The sequence below is a fragment of the Nicotiana tabacum genome, chromosome 11, assembly GCF_000715075.1.
Source record: "Nicotiana tabacum cultivar K326 chromosome 11, ASM71507v2, whole genome shotgun sequence".
In the NCBI taxonomy this organism is placed as follows: domain Eukaryota; kingdom Viridiplantae; phylum Streptophyta; class Magnoliopsida; order Solanales; family Solanaceae; genus Nicotiana; species Nicotiana tabacum.
In genome coordinates this window covers 175,122,455-175,147,175 of record NC_134090.1, presented here as the reverse complement: position 1 = coordinate 175,147,175, position 24,721 = coordinate 175,122,455, and the positions used below count along the sequence as shown (strand labels likewise).

General features: G+C 37.2%; 1 protein-coding gene across 1 annotated transcript; it reads right to left on the bottom strand.

Annotated features, from left to right (window-relative positions):
- Positions 1 to 3,106: 3,106 nt before the first annotated feature.
- Positions 3,107 to 9,313, bottom strand: LOC107821054 (hydroxyproline O-galactosyltransferase GALT3). Its single transcript, XM_016647445.2, has 7 exons — positions 7,900 to 9,313; positions 5,563 to 5,789; positions 5,177 to 5,455; positions 4,707 to 4,835; positions 4,397 to 4,573; positions 4,219 to 4,326; positions 3,107 to 3,483 (listed from the first exon to the last, which is right to left on the bottom strand). The coding sequence occupies exons 1-7, from the start codon at positions 8,723 to 8,725 to the stop codon at positions 3,277 to 3,279; spliced, it is 1,953 nt and encodes a 650-aa protein (XP_016502931.1). The 5' UTR covers positions 8,726 to 9,313; the 3' UTR covers positions 3,107 to 3,276.
- Positions 9,314 to 24,721: the final 15,408 nt, after the last annotated feature.

The window sequence follows — 24,721 nt, the reverse complement described above, 5'->3', positions numbered from 1 at the left end:
ATGATTTATAGGTCACGTGGGGTACGGCCTTCCCGGATCCTGTATTAATGCCGGATGCTTTGTGCACCGGACTGCCATTTATCTTGATAAAGTTCCTAATTTCACTATTCAGAGGCGAATCCATAATTTAAACTTTATAAGTTCAACATTTTAAAAATAATTCTTAATTGAATTTATTGTGATTTTAAAGTTCAAACTATTTATTGCAACTATATTAAAATTTTACATATATATTTAAAATCCGCCTGTTCGTGTCTGAATTCTGAAACACATGAATCATTTATCTTGAGTTCTCTGCATATGTAAATTTTAAAGGGGTATTATCACTTTTAGTCCATGCTAAAAATTATTTGTATTCAGTAACCGAAAAAGTGTATCAAATTTGTATAATTTTTGTATACAACATATAAAATGTATATATATACAAAAATAATTCATTTTTTCGATTATAATTTTAAGAGTGGCTATACAGTGCTTTTTTCAATTTTAAATGGGATGAATCATGTGCTCAATATTATGTTAATGCAAGAGAAACAAGACAGATAAAGGAAGATAGGTAGGTAAAGACGTAAAAATGTGAAACAATTTCCCACGAGTTTAATAAAAACTAATAAGTACGTAAAACATGTTTCAGATTATCAGAATTCAGAACACGTACTCCATAAGTAAACGTTGTTTTCAGTGATTAAAGGGGAAAAAATGCTTGGATTAATTAATTAATGACACGAAGAGGCTAAAAAAGAATGATGAAAATATAAAAGGTAGTTTTATTCCATACTTTACAGAAATAACTTGTCTTGGTTTTTCTTGGTGTTTGAATTTGGTTTCAATTTACAACAACAATAACCTAGTAGAATCTCACTAGTAGGGTCCGGGGAGGATAGAATATACGCAAATCTTATCCCTATCCCAAAGGGATAGAGAGGTGTTTCTGGGAGACCTTCGGCTCAGAGACAATAGATCTGTAACCACAACAGAAACCAGAAAAATAGTATCAACATCGTAAAATACAACAAATAAATGGAAATGCCAAAATGTAAAAGACAGTAAAAAATGTGAAATACAACAAAAACCGCTAGCACTAGCAGTCCTAAACTAAATTGAATTTGGTTTCAATTTAGTTTTTGAAAAAACTTTTAAAGAGAAAATGTTTTTGAGGAATATTTTCTAGAATTTTTTTTGTATTGCTTTTAGTTTCTGGAAAACATTTTGATTTGATTTTCTAAAAGCAAATTCAGTTCTATGATTCAACAATTGTTTGATGTTTATGACAAAAAAAAATTAGGAAACATTTCTGAACCAAATTGAACAAGATTCCATTTTTAAACTACATTTGCAACAAATTAGTAATAAATAAGCGTTTTAGAAAGCTTGTTTTTTTTTCTGTTTAAAAGTAATTTGATTAATATCAAGGGACAGTCTTATCTTGAAATGACAATAAAATGATTTGCAGGTATATGACAAGATTGGTAAGTGCTTCTATTTGGACAGATGTAACGATTTTGACTTCTAAATCACGTAAAATTAAAACCAAATGTTGATGCATTAAATCTTCATATGCACAATTAGAGAGTTTGTAGTCTCACAATTTTCACTTTATATTGCATTTTTTTTTCTTGAAGGCGAGTCTTAACGTAATTGGTAAAGTTGCTATGCAGGATAAGGTGTTATACAATAAATTTTTGTGCTCCGCCTCTCTTCCAGACCTTATGCATAGCGAAAGCTTAGTACGCCGAGCTGTCTTATTGCATTTTTTTCTTGTCAAAGGGATACTGCCTCTAGATGTAGGAAGACGCACTAAAAAAGATACCAATAGTTTAACATGGGAGAAATTCAAAAATAGCCAGTTTTATAAGTGGTCATTCAAAAATAGTCACGCTTTCAAAAGTAATCGAAATTTAGCCACTTTTCATGTAAAGATAAATCTGAGCGAAAGCACTGTTCAAAACCCGAAAAATACGTCAGTATATTATGCTGGAGTTCCAGCATAAGTATACTTTAACTCCAGCATATTATACTGGAGTTCCAGGATAAGTATGCTGGAACTCCAGCATAATATGATAGAAGTTCCAGCATAATATACTGGAGTTCCAGCAAAATATACCGGTCCAGTATAATATGCTGGAAGTTCATAGACAAGTGCTCGAATCTCCAGTATACTATGTTGGAACTTTTCGTGTGTTGGAATTCCAGCATAATATGCTGGAAGTTCATACACAGATGCACCGAACTCTAGTATATTATGCTGGACCGGTCTCTGTTGCAGCAAAATAGTGGTTATTTTTCAATGACCTGGCAAATGCTAGCTATTTTTGAATGACCAGTCCGAAAACTGGCCAGCCCGTGCTATTTTTACGTAATAATAAGGTAGTTGGAGTACTATCTATACGAAGATACCAATTCACGACTCGTGCTAAGTAGTAACACGATGTATAGAGTCTGACACATGCTCGATGCTGGAAAGTCGAAAGGAGAAGTGTTATAAGCTTTGAATGGAAGCCCCGATACACAGCGACAATAACTCTAACTGTCCTAAGGTAGCGAAATTCCTTGTCGCAGAAGTAGCGACCTGTACAAATGGTGTAACGACTGCCACACTATCTCCGACATGGACCCGATGAAATTAAATTCTCCATGAAGATGTGGAGTACCAACGACTCAACTTATTGGTATATGTTATTTTCTTTTCAAGATTCAAAAACTTACCAAGACAGCATAAAATGACACATAACAGTGCTGTCAAAGGCCGGGTTAAAGCGCATAAGCCCGAAAGCAAGGGCGCTTCGCCTCGCCTAGTTGGCACTTCAATGTCGTCATCGAGGCTTTAACGCATCTATTACCTTGATAATGAGCTTAAGCCTAAGGAAGCAACACTAAACAATTGATATTTCAATTTATCATAATTTTTTAAAATTTCTTTGCTAATATATTTGTTATTCATGCTTATAATTAGTAGTCTTGGACTACACATACATATTTATATTTTGTTTCTCCATTTGCGCCTTTCTTCATTAAACCCATAATTTATTTGCGCTTTGCGCTTAAAGCCCCAGCAGATCTTTGAGCTTATTTTGCGATTTTCCTTATGGCAACACTGACACGTAGATTACATAGAATAACCACCATGACAACAATAATATAGTGCCAATGAAACAATTTACAATTGCAGTTCGACCTTCTGAAAGAATTAACAAACAGAATCATATTTGAAGCCATTGGATCTGCAAAATCATTTTACTCATTAGTCAATTTGCAACATTTAGGATTGCAGTAAGATCACTCACAGCAGTTCGGTTCTCGCTCTTTCTGCAGCTTCTCCCACAGACATAGTACCATTCTTGGAGTCTGGTAATGTGCAAGAATATAGTCTGAGTCGCAACCAGCATTGTGAAATCTATCATCGTCGACGTACTGTACTTTGTTACCCTTCCTCCTGAATTCCTCAACCCATATGCCCACAGCAACATCCTCGAGTTTAAAAAGCTGGCAACAACACAAGATATACACAAGAAAACAACATTATACACAAAAAGCAACGAACAAATTTAGCATTTTGAACGGAATTTTAGCATTAGAAAGTCTAATGCGCTCTTTTCTATTAATGATACAAATGGTTTTTTTTTTCTTGTTTGATAATAGCGGTAGTCAGACCAGCTTGCTTACACATCGATTGCTCCATCGGATACCTACTAGATACAAATGCCTTTTCACTTATTCTTCCTCATTTTCTTGCTTCTTTTTCTTTCTTATAAGCGTACACTTCTCTGTATCTTCAGGCATAACAGGCTCCCCAAGAAGCCAGCCCAGGCCAGGGTCAGCAGAGAATGAAGGGGACGGCCCTAATCTTGTGCTGGCTTTGCCAACTTATTGGGTTGCGGGTGTAGAAAAACGGACGTGGGGACTCGGGTTCGGGCGCAGCGTAACTAAGAGACAAGACAAAATGGGTGGCCACGGGCGGTCTGGTGTCCCAGCAATTTGGTCAGACGACGACAACTTCACTTATTATTTTAGTATCAGCCACCTATCCTGGAACAGGATGGGATTAATCATATAACTCTCGTTTCATTTTTAGATTCTACAATTATTCACCTTTCTCCTAGGAGTCATATGTTTTAGAACTAACTATATCTTTGTAGTACTCCATGGTAAGAAGACAGAAAGATCAGGTCAAAAAGAAAGAGTAGAATTTGTTTCATAACAATATCAAATGAGTATTACCATTAGTTCCCTTTCTTGATGGCCCTGAACAATGAACTTAGCTATATCTCGAGAAATAATATAACCTGGTCCATGCGCCCAAGGGGGATAGGAGGAAGGCGGATATTCCTGCAGAACGAAAATGTGATTAAGGAAGATTATAACATGCTGAGAAGATACGAGTTTAGAAATAGAATACCTCGGCACTGATGTACCACTTGTTATCTTTTTCCCTATGGGGTGCTGACTCGAAAGATATTCCACCATATAATAGACCATTAGGATCCTTTCCCTTGAGGCTTGATAGAACTTGATCAATCCTCAGAAAAGCATCGTCATCCGTCTTCATAACATATTTGGCAGGTAGGATTTTAACCTGCAATTTAAGTACAGTAATGCTTTAGCCAGATATTATTCTACAAATCGTTCCGATCACTATGTATTTCTCTCTGATAATTCATAAACAAATAATTCTATCTTGTATTCATATATAGTTGAAAAGTCCATACACCCATAATGCAAATTGCGATAGTCTTCAAAGTGAGCAGGCTGTAGTAATCAACAAAAGGCAATAATTGGACATCTCCATAGGCCTGTGCTTCCTTCCATAGCTCAAAGTTGACCTGCCTATTTTTGTCCTGCATTTGTTTTCAAATAAAGCAAAGAAAAATGGTCAGACACAATAATTGAGCAACAATGGCTAAACAAGAATAAGAGTGCTTGATTTGGACTCTTCCTATTGTCCGCTAATCAGACATTATCAGGAACAAAGAGCAGTTGACACGTAATTTTATTTACTACAACAAATGAGTAACTTGATTCAAGATCTGATAAAATCTATCAGAAGAACCAAGCCATTGAAAATGATCGAAGGAGGACTTTAGCAATGTTACTAAACTATATTGAGTACTTGAAATAGATGCTAAGAATATGAAAATTAGGGACATAATAACTATTTCCATTTGAATGCTTCACTTACAAGACCAATAAAAAATCGGACAGCTACTTCTCCCGAGCGCACAGCTTCATATTGCATCCATGTTCTTCTCAGTGCCATACGTCTCTCAAAATTGTTTCCAGTAGAGAAAACCCCAATTAACATGACGAGCCTCTTTTTAGGAGTTGGGGGAGCTTTGAGGTCCTCAACATCAAAACCCAAGTCCAAATCATTGGAAACAGGTAATCCTTTGGCTAAGATCGATATGATGTTCAAACCACCTATCACATTGACTCCACTAACCAACCAAGGTTCGAGTTTCTGCATTTGTGAAAACAGCAGTATAAAAGGAGTTATCCATTAACTTCTGGCGACAGTTCTAAAAGATAATAAAGCTCAGTGATATCGCTGAATCTACAAACACTTACCTCTTTATATGCAAAAGAAGTCTCGTGTCTTCCGTTGACTGTCATATGAAACCCCTCTATACCGGCCCATAGTGTTGCAGTAAATGGATTACCTTCAAGAAAAGGGTAATTGGCTGTGCCGTAGGCACTAGCATTTGACACATCCGTGGACTTTGGACTGGTCAAATTTGCAATTTCCTCAACATTATTTCGGAAAATTTTGGCATTGCACTTGACTAGTCCGTCAACTGATATATGTAGGAAGAATATGTCAGATTACTATGTCATAAGGAGCAATGGAAACAATAAGGTGCTGCTAACTACTAATAATAGGCTAGATTTATATAGTTTGGCTACCATTTATGCCCCAACTTCACTATGCTTCACTGTTCTAGGATAGGATAAATTGGCTCTAATTGTGAATTTCATATTTTGCAGGAGCGAGTTGCGCTTATGAGGACTTAGGACAGTGTTTGGAGCTAAATTAAAGCAAGGGAAGCCCCTCGGAGCTGAGTACGTGTGAAAGAAGAGAGAAAAGAAGAGATAAAAAGATGAACCAGCTTAGCACGACCGCGCTAGCCCAAAAAATCGAGGCAGAATGTTACGCAATATGCGCGGGCACGAGCGCGACCGCGCTAGTCCAGTTCGGAGCACATAATTTCAGGGGTAAACTTGGAAGTTTGGGGTAATTCCACTTAACCTATAAGAGGTCCAGCTCGCCCAAAGAGACATTATCAAGGTTTTTACAGCTTAGTTGAAGGCAAGAAGAGGCAAGAGGCAAGGAGGATAATTCGACGTCGAGTTATATCTTACTTCCTTTTGTATTTATCATTCATGATGAATTTTGTTGTTATTATGAACACGATTATGAGTAGCTAATTATTTAGTCTAGGGTTTTGATGCAACCTGTTGAAGGATGAACTTCGTGTTATGTTAATATAGTTTGCCCAGTTTAATCTCTATTTGTTCAACTACGCTCTTGTTGTAGTTAATTGATAGGATCCTCAATTAGTTGTGCCTATTTAGTATGTATTACTCGGGAGAGAGTGCATATTTAGGTAGTTGTTGAACAACACCACTCCCAAAGTATATGAGGAATCAATAACCGAGGGTTTAAAGGTGGGATTAGAGATAACGAAACCTTGGGTGCGATCTAAAGTGAGCTGTAATAAAAGCCAGCTAGCATAACTCGGGAGAGTGCGTCTAGTAAATTGTCGTAATTACTCGGGAGAGATTTACGGTAATAAGAGTGCCCATGACTGATAGAGACGATTAGGCAACTCTATGCGAAACATAACAGGAAGGGATTCCATCAATAGGGGGAAATCACAACCTTAGATCCTTCTCTTATTTGTTTAGAGCTCAATCATAGTTAGCTTTTAGTTTACTTAATTTTATTCAGTTATAGCTAGTAAAAACATCACCAATTGTTATTCACAATATCTGGAAAGTTGATTACGAAGAATACAGTGAGTATGGCAAGAGTAATTGGTAGGTTAATTCCCTGTGAGATTCGACTCTGGACTAAATACTCGGATTATATTTACAATGATCACTTGTCCTTTTTATAAGGTATAGTTGGGCGTGATCAACTACTACTGGATGTTTATTTAGAATATTGGACACTGAAGAAGGTTTACGCTTGCTAAAGCGCTACTGCCCTATTTGCTTCTGGTAAGAATAGAGAACTAAGACATTTCACAGGATACACTGCGATAAGTAGAAATTACCTTGGCCAAGTTACATGCTATCATTATATGATGTCAAGATTAAATAAATAAAAAAGGGGCAGTTCATCTACTGACTAAAGGCATTATAACTCCATATAACTTTCTCCAATATGCAAATGGTGATATGACTTACCAAATAGCATGACCGGAACAATTTCTTTTCACACAAATGGTGAGATGCTCACTTCATAATTTGAAGAGCTTGCAACTAGGGGCGGAGCTACCCATCAGCTACAGATTCAGCCGAACACAGTAGTTTTGGTCCAAACTCTATATTTGTCTTATGAAATTCATTGAATATATACTAATTATTAATTTAGAACCTAATAACTTAACATGATTAGAATTCCGAACCCATAACCTTCAAATCCTGGCTCCACCTCTGCTTGCAACATCAAATATTATTTAGAAAAGGGTTGCAATTCACTCAATGCACCTTATAAACTGTAAAGAGCCACAAGTAGCATGAATCCCTCGTTAAAAAAAACCTTGTAGCAAGTAAGATAACATCTAAGACAGAAGACTATCTCTAATAAAGATATCCAAGATCACATGTAACAGTTTCTTCTCTGAATGAACACAAATTAAAAGATGAAAAGATGCACGCAAATTCTTTTGTATGATTTACCTTTTATCACGTCGGTAGAGCCATGATCAGGGCATTTGTCCACCTTACTCCATCCTAATTCATCAGTCCACGTATTCTGAGTGATAAGTGGCTCCTTCGTCAAGTTTTCCCCGGGCAAAATTACATTATAGTTCAAAACTATAGGAGGCTTTAATTCCGCAGGAAGTTTCGTGCCCACAAGCTCAATTTGAAAACTTTCTTGTTTTGCATCAGGTATGCCTATCACAGTAATAGATGAATCCTCAACTAAGCCACAAGGGATCCTAAGATTGCTCCCATCCCTCGACGTCGTTGCATTAAATGCAGTCACAGAATAAGGGCAATCCTCATTTTGCTTCTCAAAAGATTCAGTAGCCTTCCTTTTCTCAATAAACGACAGCAAATCGTTCCATGCTAAAGCAGCCTCTTTAACTCCTTGAGCAGTTCCATTCAAAACATCTGATCTCGATAACAACAATCTCATCTTATCCCATACTAACAGTGCCTTAGACTCTTCCTTTGAAACATTATAACTCAAGCTGTATAGTTCATTAAGCCCTTCGACGTTAATAAGACGCGGTTTTTCCTTAAAAGTAACTAGCTCTACTACTGATTTTGATTCAGGCAATTTGACATTTTCATCTACAACATCATTTGAACCTTCATTATTATTGTTATTGAAAAACTCATAAGCTGATTGCTTTTTTGGAGATTCTCCTACACTACTGCTGTATGATTTTCCGACATTGCTATATCTAGTGAACAAGACTATTGCAAGAACAAAAATCAGCAGAAATCCAGCCCATTTTTTCCTTCCCACTTTTCTTGATAATATATACTTCTTCATTACCTACTTAACTAAGATTGCACAAAACTACCCCCCCCCCCACCCCAACCCCTTCTCCCCACAAGGTGGATCCAATACTTAGTTTTTGACACCCAAAAATTGTAAAAATTGAATCTTTACAGATTGCACTAACCTACCTCACCCCCCCCCCTCCCACCAAAACTCCCCACCCCCCTCCCCACCTTCCAATACTTAGTTTTTTGACACCCAAGAATTGAAAAAATTGAATCTTTACAAACCCCAAAAGAGATATACAGATGCTAATAACAATCTTGAAAATTGAAAAGTGACTAACTTTATGCTTCTTCTTTTTTGGGGTTCTTGTTTTTACAGTAAATGAACTTCAGAAAGTAATAAAGTTTACTATTTTAAGTAAATGGGGTTAAAGGGAAAGGTGGGAAAGATAGAAAAACAAGAGGCACAAAAATTAAGCCTTGAATGAACCTCTGGATCTGCAGAGAATGAAAGAAATCTGAGAAAAATAGTGGGAAGTTGGATTTGGAGGTTTTAGTTGTGTTGGAGCTCTATTTGGATTGAGTTTCGCAAACTTATTAGTTCTTCCAACTTGGTTCAGTTCAGCTCCGACCTATTAGTTCAAGAGTCCGTTTCAGTCATTTACAAACGAGTCAACATTTTATTTTTGTCGGAAGATGGTATATTAAGATATTTTTCTTTAAAAAAATTGGAAAGTGAAATAAAACAGTAAAGAACAATATTGCAAAGAAAAAGAGAGTATTCTTATTGATTTGGGATGAATTACAATCGAATAAAACCCCTTTATTTATAGGAAAAGAGTGACTTAGCCACCAAGTAATAATCCCTAAAATCTCTCTAAAATATAGACATTCATCTTTTAAAACTCTATTTATAACACTCCCCCTTGAATGTCTATTCAACAGATAATGTGCCTCGTTAAAACTTTAACTAAAATAAAATCCAGTGGAAAAAAATTCTAGTAAAGAAAAAAGAGTACACATATCTAACAATACGTCTTTTGGTTGCCTCGTTAAAAACCTTGCAAAGAAAACCTAGTGGGACAAAACCTTGTAAGGAAAAAGAGTACAACGCGCATTAACTCCCCCTGATAAGAGCATCAATTCACATCCTTGAGCCTTCGTATCCCAGTCTTGTACACTAGCTTCTTGAAGGTTGACGTCGGTAGAAACTTGGTGAACAAATTAGCTATATTATCACTTGAATGAATTTGTTGCACATTGATATCACCATTCTTTTGAAGATCATGAGTAAAAAATAACTTAGGTGAAATGTGTTTTGTCCTATCTCCTTTTATGAATCCTCCCTTCAATTAGACTATGCATGTTGCATTGTCTTCATACAAAATCGTGGGTAGTTTGTCACACTTCAAACCACATTTGTTTCGAATAAGATGTATTATAAACCTCAACCACACACATTCTCGAATTGCTTCATGAATAGCAATTATCTCAGCATGATTAGATGAAGTAGCCACGATTGATTGCTTAGTCGATCGTCAAGATATTGCAGTGCCTCCACAGGTAAACACATAGCATGTTTGAGATCGAGCCTTATGTAGATCGGATAAATACCTAGCATCGGCATAACCAACAAGATCAGGACTACAATTATTGCCATAAAATAAGCTCATATCGGTAGTCCCTTTTAGATACAGCAATATATGTTTGATTCCATCTAATATCTCCTTGTAGGAGCAGAGCTATATCTTGCTAAGACATTAACTGAAAAGGTTATGTCAGGCCTTGTAGTATTAGCAAGATATATTAGTGCACCAATTACACTAAGATATGATACTTCAGGACCAAGTAGCTCTTATTCTTTTCTTGAGGTCGGAATGGATCCTTATTCACATCAAGTAATCGAACAATCATCGGAGTAATTAACGGATGTGCTTCATCCATGTAAAACCGTTTCAATACCTTTTTTATGTAGGTAGATTGATGAACAAAAATTTCGTTTGCCAAATGTTCTATTTGCAAACCAAGATATAATTGTGTCTTTCCGAGATCTTTCATCTCAAATTCCTTCTTTAAATAATCAATTGCCTTTTGGAGTTTTGTAGGAGTTTCAGTAAGGTTTATGTTATCGACATATACGACAAGTACCACAAATTCCGATGTTGTTTTCTTTATAAAAACACATGGACAAATGTCATTATTTATATAACCTTCCTTTACTAAATACTCACTGAGACGATTATACCATATTCATCATGATTGCTTTAGACCATACAAGATCTTTGCAATTTGATTGAAAATATTTCCCGGGACTTTGAATTATGTGCGTTAAGTATTTTATATCCCTCAGAAATTTTTATGTATATCTCATTATCAAGTGAGCCATAAAGGTAGGCAGTAACCACATCCATTAAATTCATGTCAAGTTTTTTATGGACAACAAAACTAATGAGATAACATAATGTTATAGCATCCATAATAGGTGAATATGTCTCTTCATAATCGACACCGACCTTTTTGAAAATCCTTGCGCAACAAGTGTGTCTTATATTTTCTCATTCCTCTTGCGTACAAAGACCCATTTATATCCAACAGGCTAAACACAATTAGGTGTTTGGACTACGGGCCCAAAAACTTCACGTTTCGCAAGTGAATTCAACTTTGATTGGATTGCTTCTAGCCATTTTGGACAATCACGCCTTTGTCGACATTCACCAATAGATTGAGGTTCAAGATCCTCACTATCTTGCATAATGCTAGATGCAACATTATATGCAAAGATATAATCCACCACTATATCCAATCGATTCAAATTTGTCTCAATATCGATTGGATTTATTGATAGCTCCTTATTTTCTTGAGTCTCAAGCTCAGTGATTTCCTCATGAATCTCAGGATTGGTTAAATCGTGGATTTCTTCATGAGACTCTTTCGTAGTGCATCTTGATCATTTGTTTTCCTTTTTCTAGGATTTCAATCCTTAGAACCCAATGGCCGGCGACGTTTAGGCATGCTTTTGACTCATTAGATATGACACTAGAAGATTGTCCAACAGGAACATCAATACGGATTGGAACATTCTCTGCAGGGATTTGTGATTTTGTTATTCTTTTTAGATTCGTAAATGCGCCAGGCATTTAATTTGCTATTCTCTGCAAATGAATAATCTTTTGCACCTCTTTTTACAAATAGATGCACGTGGATCAAGATGAGACAGTGATGGATTTTTTCACAAAATTTATGTTTGGTTTCAACAATTTCTCCCCCTAATTTTGGAAAAAGTGTCAATTCTTAAATGGGATATATTAGATTCATGACCTAAAACTAATTGCAACGGGAAATATTTATGATAATTTGTCGGCCTGAGACGAACAATGCTGCATGCAAAATGGCATGACCCCAAACAGAAGTAGGTAACCTTATTTCATGAGTAACGGTCTTGCTATCAATTGCAGATATTTAATCAAAGACTCTACAAGACCATTTTGAGTGTGAACATGAGCTACGAGATTTTCCACTTTTATCCTAATTGATAAGTAATAATCATTAAATGCTTGGGAAAAACTCAGCAGCATTATCAAGTCTAATAGACTTAATTGGATTATTGAGGAATTGCGCCCATAATCGAATTATTTTTGCCATTAATTTTGCAAAAGTGAGGTCCAAAATGACAATAGGCACGCACGAGACCATCTAGAAGATGCATCTATTAAGACCATAAAATATCTAAATGACCCACTCGGTGGGTGAAGAGGTCCGCATATGTCCCCTTGTATACTTTCCAAAAACGCAGGGGGCTCAATCCCAATCTTTGTTGGTGATGGTCTAATAATTAACTTACCTTGATAACAAGAAGTGCAAGAAAATTCAATATTTAAAAGAATCTTTAAATTCTTTAATGGATGCTCATTTGGGTTTTCTATAATTCGTCCCATCATAATTAATCCAGGATGTCTCAATCGATCATGCCAAAGTACAAAAGTATTGAATCAGTAACCTTTTGGGTTACAATAGAATGTGCCTCAATTGCACCAATTCTTGTCCAATACAGGCCATAAGGCAAAGATGAGAACTTCTCAGTAACCCTTTTCTGGCTAGAGACATTTTTGGTAACGATAAGATATTCAAGATTATTCTCATCTATTGTCTCAATATGATATCCATTTCGGATATCTTTAAAACTCAACAAGTTCCTCTTGGACTTAGAGGAGAACATTGCATTATCTATGATAAATATTGTTCCCTTAGGCAGAGTTATAGTAACTCTTCTAGAGCCTTCAATTAGATTACTATTACCAGAAATTGTAGTAACATTTGTCTTATACATACTTAATTGAGAGAAATATTTTCTCTTTTTAAATATTGTATGTGTCGTACATGAATCAATTAAATAAATATTTTTACAATTAAACTTTGACCCAAGTTTGCTTTATGAGATATCCATATTTGCTTCTCATGGTTTGACATACAAAAGAAATATATGAATAAACACTAGTATTTTCACAGAAAAAGGAAAAAAACGAAGTTAAATCAATAATAGAGATCCAACCAAAATGAATATAGAACGAATATATTATTGAACGAGCACTGTTGTAGTCACCGTGGAATTGAACGAAATATTTATGCTTGTTCAAATTGCTTCTTCCGTAATGATTGTATTTTTTGAAACCAATTCAATTTGGACTAGTTTTACTAACGTGATACTGTTCTTATTCTTTTATTTTTTTATAAAAGTAACAGTATTCATTCGATGAATTAACATGATTATGAAAAATAAGAAGTTAACAAGATTTGATACTACTGGACAAAATAATCAACTTTGCAAATTTTGACTGGTATTATTCACAAAGAAGACAATACTCAATTCAGCCAAGTATGATCACTTCAACCTTGTGAGTCCTGAGCTATAAATTAATAACCACTCAATCACAAACTTGAAAAAAGAAACAATATTCTTTCGTAAGCCTCAAGTAATAAGGAAACAATAATATTTTACTTTGAACCATATACTGAAAATAATATTATCACATTTAATTAAAACGAATTAACACCATTTCATAAAATAAATAATACTACTTGATACTAATGATTACTACTCATGTAATGAACTATGATTACATGATGTTTATTAGCTAGCTATTACAAATAGGCAAAAATAAAAAAAATAAAAAAGCAAACTACTCAATCATCTTTAACCACGGATCCATCACCGATCAAGTGATCTATGTTTCCATCAGGGTGCTCAAAGAAGTCTGCCACATCCAAGTGGGTGATATCAAATTCATTGTCATAGACATGATTAGCTTCAGGGTCTATTCTTTAGAGATGCTTGATAAAGCTCAACCAAATATTTTGGTGTACGACAAATATTTGCCCAATGTCCTTTTCCACCGCAACGATAACATTCAGTTTTTGAACCATTTGCCTTTGGCTTCTCATCTTTCCCTTTCCACTTTTGGTGGTTATTTTTCTTTGGGGGGTGATTAACACCAGAAAATTTCTTCCTTGTCCAGGGCCATGACCACGACCACGAATAGGGCCACAACCTTTTTCACTCTTAGCATAATGAGAATACACCCCATCCACTTCAGGCAATGGTGTGGACCCAGTGGGTCGATTTTCGTGATTTCTTATGAGCAATTCGTTGTTTCGTTCAGCCATAAGGAGAAGAGAAATCAACTCAAAATACTTCTTGAAACATTTCTCTCGGTACTGTTGTTGCAAGACCATATTGGAGGCATGAAACGTTGTGAACGTTTTTCAAGCATATCATAGTCAGTGATAGTATCTCCACAAAGTTTCAATTTAGAAGTAATTCTGAACATCGCAGAATTATATTCAGAAACAGACTTAAAGTTCTGGAGCCTCAGATGAGCCCAATCATATCGTGCTTGGGGAAGAGTGACCAACTTTAAGTTGTCATATTTTTCCTTTAAGCCATTCCACAAAATAAGTGGATCTTTGACTGTGAGATATTCTATTTTCAATCCTTCATCAAGGTAGTGGCGCAAGAAAATCAAGGCCTTAGCACAGTCTTGGGTAGATACTTTTTTTTATCTTTAATGGCGTATCCAAGACTCATTGCATCTAAAAGGATTTCAGCATCCAACATCCATGTCATATAGTTCTTGACCGAAATTTCAAGGGCAACAGACTTTCTTTTCATAATATCGGTCATAATTAAAAGAGGAAAAAAGTTATACCTTAATCTTCTCAAAAAGCTTCTTGAGACGATAGAGTCTCGTGCTGATAACGTAAAATAAAACAGTAAAGGAGAATATTGCAAAGAAAGAGAGAGAATTCTTATTGATTTGGGATGAATTACAATAAAATAGAACCCCTCTATTTATAGGAAAAAAGTGACTTAGCCACCAAGTAATAATCCCTAAAATCTCTCTAAAATATAGACATTTACCTTAAATAAAACTCTATTTATAATAGAAAGCTTAATGTTGGAATTTGGAAAAAAAAAATTGGTCTCCATCTCGGTATCCGTATTGGAGCCTCAAGTTACCTGGACTCATATCATGTCAGACCCATTAAAAGTGGAAGTGTTTCCCTCTGATTGAGGATTGACGGATCCTATCCATCTCATTACAAGTCTTTGTTATTACCTATGGTATTGTATCGTATTGTTACTTCAAATACAATATTTATTTTTATTGTTACTTAAATTTTATTGTACCGTATCATTAATTTCGTCGTTACATAACGATAAAAAGTGTCACTTTATGTAATGACGAATTTGGTGTGGTGGCGCGTTACCTTGCTTTTTCTCTCGTTTTGTCCTTCTTTACTATTAAATAATTATATTTTATTCTTTTGTTGATTAGGTCAGCCATGGCGAATAAGAGAGAATTTCAGAGAAGATTGAGAGAGAAATAGCTCTATTGATAAGCTCTGTACAGAGACAAAATGATAATAAATCTCTTTGTATTTACAGACTTTTTACTCTTTTATATACTGACTAACTGACAATGACATATAACTAATTCAACTAACTCTTCTCTACTTAACTTAACACCTAACTGACAACTATACATTGCTAAGTGACAGTTGTATCACCACTAACTTCCACACTCCCCCTCAAGCTGAGGGATGAATACAATCTCTTCATTTCCAGCTTGTCCATCTTATAGTCATGTTGTGGTCTGCACATGCTCTTTGTAAGTAGATCAGCAATTTGTTCTTTAGTCCCAACGTGTTGAGTCTGAATCTTCCTTCTTGAATCTTTTTTCTTACAAAATGACAATCAATATCTATGTGTTTTGTTCTTTTATAAAAGATAGGATTAGCTGTAATATGAATGGCATCTTTACTATCACACAACCTAACTGGTACAGGTACCTCTCTTCCCAATTCCTTGAATAGACCTATCAACCATGTAATTTCTGCTACAGTAGTAGCCATACTTCTAAACTCAATTTCAGCAGAACTTCTAGACACAGTTTCTTGTTTCTTAGATTTCTACGAGATTAAGGCATCACCAAATTTTACTACATAGCCAGTAACTGATTTTCGTGTCTCGACACAAGCTCCCTAGTTTGAATCACAGTAGGCTGCTAGCTTCAAAGTGTTGTCGGTTGGCATGAAGAGTCCAAGTCCAGGTACATTCTTGATGTATCTGACCACTTTCATGGCGACTTTCAAATGAGATTGCTTTGGTGTATGCATATGTTGACTGAGTACTTGAACTATAAATGCTATGTCTGGCCTGTTCATAGTTAAGTATAGTAGCTTGCCAATAATCCTCTAATAACCACCTTTATCCTTAAGTTGTTGATCATCAGCATCTGCCTTATTGTTTACAACTGTGTCAAATTCTATAGAAGTGAGTTTGTGATTGAACTCCAAATGAGTTCCAGCAGGTTTAGCCCCTGCTAGCCCTGTTTCTGAAACAAGTTCAAGGGCATATTTTCTCTAGCACATGTGAATTTCGTTTGCTAACCTCGAGAATTCAATCCCTAAAAAATACTCCAGTTCTCCCAAGTCCTTCATCTTGAACTTGTTCTGAAGGTCCTTTCTGACTTGCTGAATTAGTGTTAAGTGAATACCTGTGACCAAGAGGTCATCAACATAAACAAGAACAATGACCAGCTCTCTTTCTTTCCTTTTTGGAAATAAAGAATAATCATAGTATGACTGCACAAACCCCATATCAGTCAAGGCCTCTGTCAGTTTTAAGTTCCATTGCCTAGCTGCTTGCTTGAGGCCATACAAAGACTTGTGAAGCTTACATACCTTCTTGGACTCCCCTTGGCTTGAAAAGCCATTTGGAATCTGCATGTAGACATCCTTAACAAGATCTCCCTGTAGAAAGGCATTGTGAACATCCATTTGAAAGATGTACCAACTGGAGGCTGCAGCTAGAGCCACCACTGTTCTGACAGTCACCATTTTGGCTACAAGAGAGAAGGTTTCCTTGTAGTCAAGACCCTCTTGTTGACTATAATCTTTAGCATCCAGTCTTGCTTTGTATCTTTCCACCTCCCAGTAGACTTGTACTTTACTTTAAACATCCATTTGCATCCTATGGGAACCTTATCAAGTGGTAGATCAACAATATACCAAGTCTTATTGTCCTCCAAGGATAAGATCTCAGCCTTCATAACATTCACCCAATGTGGATCCTTGTTTGCTTAATCAAATGACCTTGGGCTCAAAAATAGTAAAATATGTAGCAACAGAAATCATGTAAGCAGAAGACAATTGATCATAGTTCACATACTGAACTATTGGATAGGCACATGTGGACTGCTTAGTGTGCACTACATAGTCTTTCATCCAAATAGGAGGTTTGGACAATATGGAAGACTTTTTGAGAGGTGGAAGAGAGGCATGAGAAGCAGCAGTGCTAGGTACATCAGTAGACTGAGTAGGAGAAGGCATCTCGTACATAGGAGCTTCAATCTCTACTATGGGCTTCACAACTTCAGGACATGAGATAGGAGCATCCAGTGCTGAAAGCTGAAGAACTGGGAAGATTGGAGAATGACCAGATTGTAGATGTTGAAAAGGAAAGATATCTTTCTTAAGCACAGTATCCATGCTAACAAAGAAGTGATGAGTAGAGAGATCATAGAGAAGATAGACTTTCTAGGAAGATGAATACCCAAGGTGAACTGCAAAAAATGCTCTAGGACTGAATTTATCTGTCTTTCTCATATTAGTAGCATAACATAGGCCACCAAACACTCTCAAATGATGCAAGGAGGGTGGTCGAAGAAACAAATTCTCAAAGGGAGATTTGCCTTTCAACAGAGCATTAGGCAGCTATTCAGCAAGTAAACTGCAGTAGAAACACACTCACCCTAAAACTTCAAATGGATTAAGGCTTGAAACCTTAAGGCTCGAGCCATGTTTAGAATATACATATGCTTTCGTTTTACTATACCATTTTGTTGAGGAGTGTAGATACATGAGCTTTGACGAACTATCCCAAAGTCCTTTAACAGAGAATTAATCTGAATGTTGACAAACTCAAATCCATTATCAGTTCTCAAACATTTTACATTACAACAGAACTGATTTCTAACCAATACCAATAAATCTATCAGAACAACAATTGAGTCTGCCTTAGTACTCAATAAGAAAATCCAGGTATATCTAAAGAAATCATCTGCTAGGGTCAGGAAATACCTCTTACCATCATGCGTAGGTACTCTATAGGGACCCCAAACATCAACATGTACGAGATCAAAAGGATGAACATAACAAGTATTATTGAGAGTAAAAGGTAACTTTGACTGTTTGGCAAGTGGACACACCGTACATAGATGATCTTTCAATTGTACAACTTTTAAACTATCAATATTTTTCAATACTCTCAAAGGAGAATGGGCTAATCTTCTATGCCACAAAGAAGTATTGTCACAAGTCTTATTCATTATATCACCACTAGGTTTCTTACTTGAACTAGTTGTTAGAGATAGCTATATAAATGTTAGAGATAGCTATGTAATTATCCCACATTGGAATAGGAGTAGTATCCCCTTTGTATAGAGTAGCTATAAATAGCACCTCGTGTATTGTATCACACACAATATCAATATATCATATTTTCTCCCGTGCCTTCTCACATGGTATCAGAGCTATCGTGAGAGATTTATCGTTGTGCATAAATTCCAGCGATTCCGGGAAGTAAAATCAGTCACCGGAAACCTTTTTTTCCGGCGACTTTCAAAGTTATTTTGCGTCTGCTTTGTCTCGGTCAGTGTTGTGCACAAAATCCAACACTACCACAAGAGTAGTCACTGTCCGGCGACCAAATCCCAGTGAAAATCTCCGGCGGTACTGTAGCTGTCCAAAGAAAATTTTCCGGCGAAGTTCCAACGTTGCGTGGGCCACCTTCCGGCCATTTTTTGGCGACGACTCTTCAGGACAGATTGTTTCCCTTGCAATTCCGAGCCTACCCATCCAGGTTACACCAAATTCCGACCACTTTTTTATTTTTCCGGCGTGAATAGTGATTTCAAAAAGTTGACTTCCAGCCATTTTTTGAAAAAGTTCCTTCAGAACAGTTGGGTCATCTAGTAATTCCGATCCTACCCCTAATGTTTTTATTTCATTCCGACCACTTTGATTATTTTCTGGCTGCAACAGTAACTTTCCAACTGCTACAATAGTTTACTATTCTGGTTCAGTGTTCCTTACTCTATTTTCAGTGGATTACAGTTGATTATTTCTCTTATTTGATAATAATTTACAAGATGTCTTTGGAAATTGATGTTTTTGGGTCTAAAAGCATGAGTTCTGGAAACTCTAATGTTATGATTACCTCGGAACCTTTAATGGGAGGTTCAAACTACTTAGCTTGGGCTTCATCTGTTGAGTTGTGGTGTAAAGGTCAAGGTGTGCAAGATCATCTGATTAAACAGTCTAGCGAAGGAGATGAAAAGGCGATAGCGCTTTGGGCAAAAAAATTGATGCTCAATTATGTAGCATCTTGTGGCGTTCTATTGATTCTAAGTTGATGCCTTTGTTTCGACTATTCCAGACATGTCATTTGGTTTGGGCAAAGGCTCGTACGTTATACACTAATGATATATCTCGCTTCTATGATGTGATATCACGGATGACAAACTTAAAGAAGCAAGAATTAGATATGTCTACTTACTTGGGTCAGGTACAAGCAGTCATGGAGGAATTTGAGACATTGATGCCAGTTTCTGCTAGTGTGTCAAAACAACAAGAGCAGCGATAGAAAATGTTTCTAGTTCTTACACTCGCTGGACTTCCTCATGATCTTGATTCAGTACGAGACCAGATTTTGGCGAGTCCGACTGTCCCTACAGTTGATGAATTATTCTCTCGATTACTTCGCCTTGCTGCAGCACCAAGTCACCCAGTGATTTCATCACAGATACTTGATTCCTCTGTTCTTGCATCCCAGACAGTGGATGTTCGGGCATCTCAAGCTATGGAGAATAGACGAGGAGGCGGTCGTTTTGGGAGATCTAGACCCAAGTGTTCTTATTGTCACAAACTTGGACAAACTCGCGAAATGTGTTATTCCTTAAATGGTCGTCCACCCAAAAATGCCTACGTTGCTCAGAGCGAGACTATAGGTAACCAGGGCTTTTCTGTATCTAAAGAAGAATATAATGAGCTCCTTCAGTATTGAGCAAGTAAGCAAACATCTCCACAAGTATCCTCAGTTGCCCAGACTGACACTCCTATTGCTGGTAATTCATTTGCTTGTGTTTCTCAGTCTAGTACTCTTGGACCATGGGTCATGGACTCAGGCGCTTCTGATCATATCTCTGGTAATAAATTACTTTTGTCAAATATTGTATATTCACAGTCTCTTCCTACTGTTACTTTAGCCAATAGATGTCAAACTAAGGCACAAGGAGTTAGACAAGCCAACCCATTGTCTTCTATCACCCTAGATTCCGTTCTTTATGTTCCTGGTTGTCCTTTTAGTCTTACATCTGTTAGTCGTTTGACTCGTGCCCTCAATTGTGGTATATATTTTATTGATGATTCTTTTATTATGCAGGACCACAGTATGGGACGGACAATTGGTACAGGTCGTGAATCAGAAGGTCTTTACTACCTTAACTCGATCAGTCCTTCCACAACATGTCTAGTTACAGATCCTCCAGATCTAATCTACAGACGTTTAGGACATCCGAGTTTATCCAAACTTCAAAATATGGTGCCTAGTTTATCCAGTTTGTCTAGATTAGATTGTGAGTCGTGTCAGCTTGGGAAACATACCCAAGATTCCTTTACGCGTAGTGTTGAGAGTCATGCAGAGTCTGTTTTCTCCTTGGTTCATTCTGATATATGGGGTCCTAGTAGAGTCAGTTCAACCTTGGGATTTCGTTATTTTGTTAGCTTTATTGATGATTACTCAAGATGTACTTGGATTTTCTTAATGAAAGATCGTTCTGAGTTATTCTCTATATTCCAGAGTTTTTGTGCTGAAATCAAAAACCAATTTGGTGTCTCTATCTGCATTTTTCGCAGTGATAATGCCTTAGAATATGTATCTTCTCAGTTTTAGCAGTTTATGTCTTCTCATGGAATTATTCATCAGACATCTTGTCCTTATACCCCTCAGCAAAATGGGGTTGCAGAAAGAAAGAATAGGCACCTTATTGAGACTGCTCGCACACTTCTAATTGAGTCTCGTGTTCCGCTGCGTTTTTGGGGCGATACAGTTCTCACAGCTTGTTATTTGATTAATAGGATGCCTTCATCTCCCATCAAGGGTCAGATTCCACATTCAATATTGTTTCCCCAGTCAGCCTTATACCCTCTTCCACCTCGGGTTTTTGGGAGCACATGTTTTGTTCATAACTTAGCCCCGGGGAAAGATAAGTTAACTCCCCGTGCTCTCAAGTGTGTCTTCCTTGGTTATTCTCGTATTTAGAAGGGATATCGTTGTTATTCACATGATCTTCATAGGTACCTTATGTCAGCTGATGTCACATTTTTCGAGTCTAAACCTTTCTTCACAACTGATGTCACTTCTGCTGACCACCATGACATATCTGAGGTCTTACCTATATCGACTTTTGAGGAGTTTAGTAATCCTCCTCCACCTTCAACCACAGAGGTTTCACCCATACCAACTTTTGAGGAGTCCAGTGTTATCCCTCCTAGTTCCCCAGCCACAGGAACACCACTCTTGACTTATCATCGTCGTTTGCGCCCTACATCAGGCCCATCTGATTCTCGTCCTGCACCTGACATGGCTCCTACTGCGGATCCTGCTCCTAGTACACCGATTGCACTTCGAAAAGGTATACGGACCTCACTAAACCCTAATCCTCATTATGTTGGTTTGAGTTATCATCGTCTGTCATCTCCCCATTATGCTTTTATATCTTCATTGTCCTTGGTTTCCATCCCTAAGTCTACAGGTGAAGCATTGTCTCATCCAGGATGGCGACAGGCTATGAGTGACGAGATGTCTGCTTTACATACAAGTGGTACATGGGAGCTTGTTCCTCTTCCTTCAGGTAAATCTACCGTTGGTTGTCGTTGGGTTTATGCAGTCAAAGTTGGTCCCGATGGCCAGATTGATCGACTAAAGGCACATCTTGTTGCCAAAGGATACACTCAAATATTTGGGCTAGATTACAGTGATACATTCTCTCCAGTGGCTAAAGTGGCATCAGTTCGCCTTTTTCTATCCATGGTTGCAGTTCGTCATTGGCCCCTCTATCAGTTGGACATTAAGAATGCCTTTCTTCATGGTGATCTTGAGGATGAGGTTTATATGGAGCAACCACCTGGTTTTATTGCTCAGGGGGAGTCTCGTGGCCTTGTATGTCGCTTGCGTCGGTCACTTTATGGTCTAAAGCAGTCTCCTCAAGCCTGGTTTGGTAAGTTCAGCACGATTATCCAGGAGTTTGGCATGACTCGTAGTGAAGCTGATCACTCTGTGTTTATTGCAACTCTGCTTCAAGTCTATGTATTTATCTGGTAGTCTATGTTGATGATATTGTTATTACGGGCAATGATCAGGATGGTATTACTAATCTGAAGCAACATCTCTTCCAGCGCTTTCAAACTAAGGATCTAGGCAGATTGAAGTACTTTTTAGGTATTGAGGTTGCTCAATCTAGCTCAGATATTGTTATTTCTCAAAGGAAATATGTGTTAGACATTCTTGAGGAAACATGGATGACAGGTTGCAGACCTCTTGACACGCCGATAGATCCGAATTCTAAACTTCTGCCTGGACAGGGGGAGCCGCTTAGCGATCCTGCAAGCTATAGGTGACTGGTTGGTAAATTAAATTATCTCACAGTGACTAGGCCCGACATTTCTTATCATGTGAATGTTGTAAGTCAGTTTATGAATTCTCCCTGTGATAGTCATTGGGATGCAGTTGTTCGCATTATCCGGTATATAAAATCGGCTCCAGGTAAAGGATTACTGTTTTTGAGGATCGAGGTCATGAGCAGATCGTTGGGTACTAGGATGCTGATTGGGCAGGATCACCTTCTCATAGACGTTCTACGTCTGGATATTGTGTTTTAGTAGGAGGAAATTTGGTGTCCTAGAAAAGTAAGAAACAGAATGTAGTTGCTCGGTCTAGTGCAGAAGCAGAATACCGAGCAATGGCTATGGCAACATGTGAACTACTCTGGACCAAACAATTGCTCAAGGAGTTGAAATTTGGTGAAATCAGTCGGATGGAACTTGTGTACGATAATCAAGCTGCACTTCATATTGTATCAAATCCGGTGTTTCATGAGAGAACTAAACACATTGAGATTGATTATCACTTCGTCAGAGAAAAGATACTCTCAGGAGATATTACTACGAAGTTTGTGAGATCGAATGATCAACTTGCAGATATTTTCACCAAGTCCCTCACTAGTCCTCGCATTGATTATATATGTAACAAGTTCGGTACATATGATTTATATGTTCCGGCTTGAGGGGAGTGTTAGAGATAGCTATGTAAATGTTAGAGATAGCTATGTAATTGTCCCACATTGGAATAGGAATAGTATCCCCTTTGTATAGAGTAGCTATAAATAGCACCTCTTGTATTGCATCACACACAATATCAATATATATCATATTTTCTCCCGTGCCTTCTCACATGGTATCAGAGCTATCGTGAGAGATTTATCGACTTATCCCCTTTATTCACTGGCTGGTGTGAGGAAGATGCTAGACCATTTGCTTGCAGAATGTAGAGACCATGCCATTCTCTATCAATCCATAATACCTTCCCGCTGAAGAGCTCCTAAAATAAACAGAAGTCAGGGAAGAATGCAACCAAGCAACTTAGCTCCTTAGTGATTTTGGAAACAGACAACAGATTGTACTTAAACTCTGGAACATATAAGACATTGTGAACTGTTCTATCTTGGAAGATTGAGGACTCTCCTGATTTACTAATAGAGATTTGACCACCAGTAGGTAAGAGTACCTTACTTCTGGACTCTTTAGGCATATCTGAACACTTATTAAGCAAAGCCATATTTTGTACCATATGATTAGTGGCACCTGTGTCTATTATCCAGTTAGTATCAACCAGAGTAGACAACAGGGCAGAATAGGTACCTGCAGTGTCAGTTTTGGCTACATTAGCCATAAGTGCAACTTCATTTCCTTTGTTGAGAAGCTGCAGAATCTGAGAGTATTGCTCAGGAGTGAAGAACTGAGTTGGTGAAGGAACTCCAGGTTGAGAGCAATGTTGACCCCCTGAATATTGATCACCTACACTAGTTACATTGTTGGCATATGTGTTGCTATAAGTAGTTGGAGTCCTCATTTTTCTTAAATTTAAAATCTGCTGGATAACTATGCAATTTGACGCAATTTGCCCTGGTGTGTCCCTTGTAGTTACAATAGTCACATGGAACCAAGGCCTTGCCAGAATTGTTCTTTTGTATGTAACCTCCTGTTGAAGTTTTGTTGCTCAGCAAGGTTGTAGGGTCAGTAACTTCAACACCAATACCAACAGTGATTCCAGCACCATTTTTTCTTTGACTCTCAAAATTATATATGCCTAATTGATGTTAGGTAATGGACGAGTCATAAGAACTTGATCTTTAGCATGTTCAAA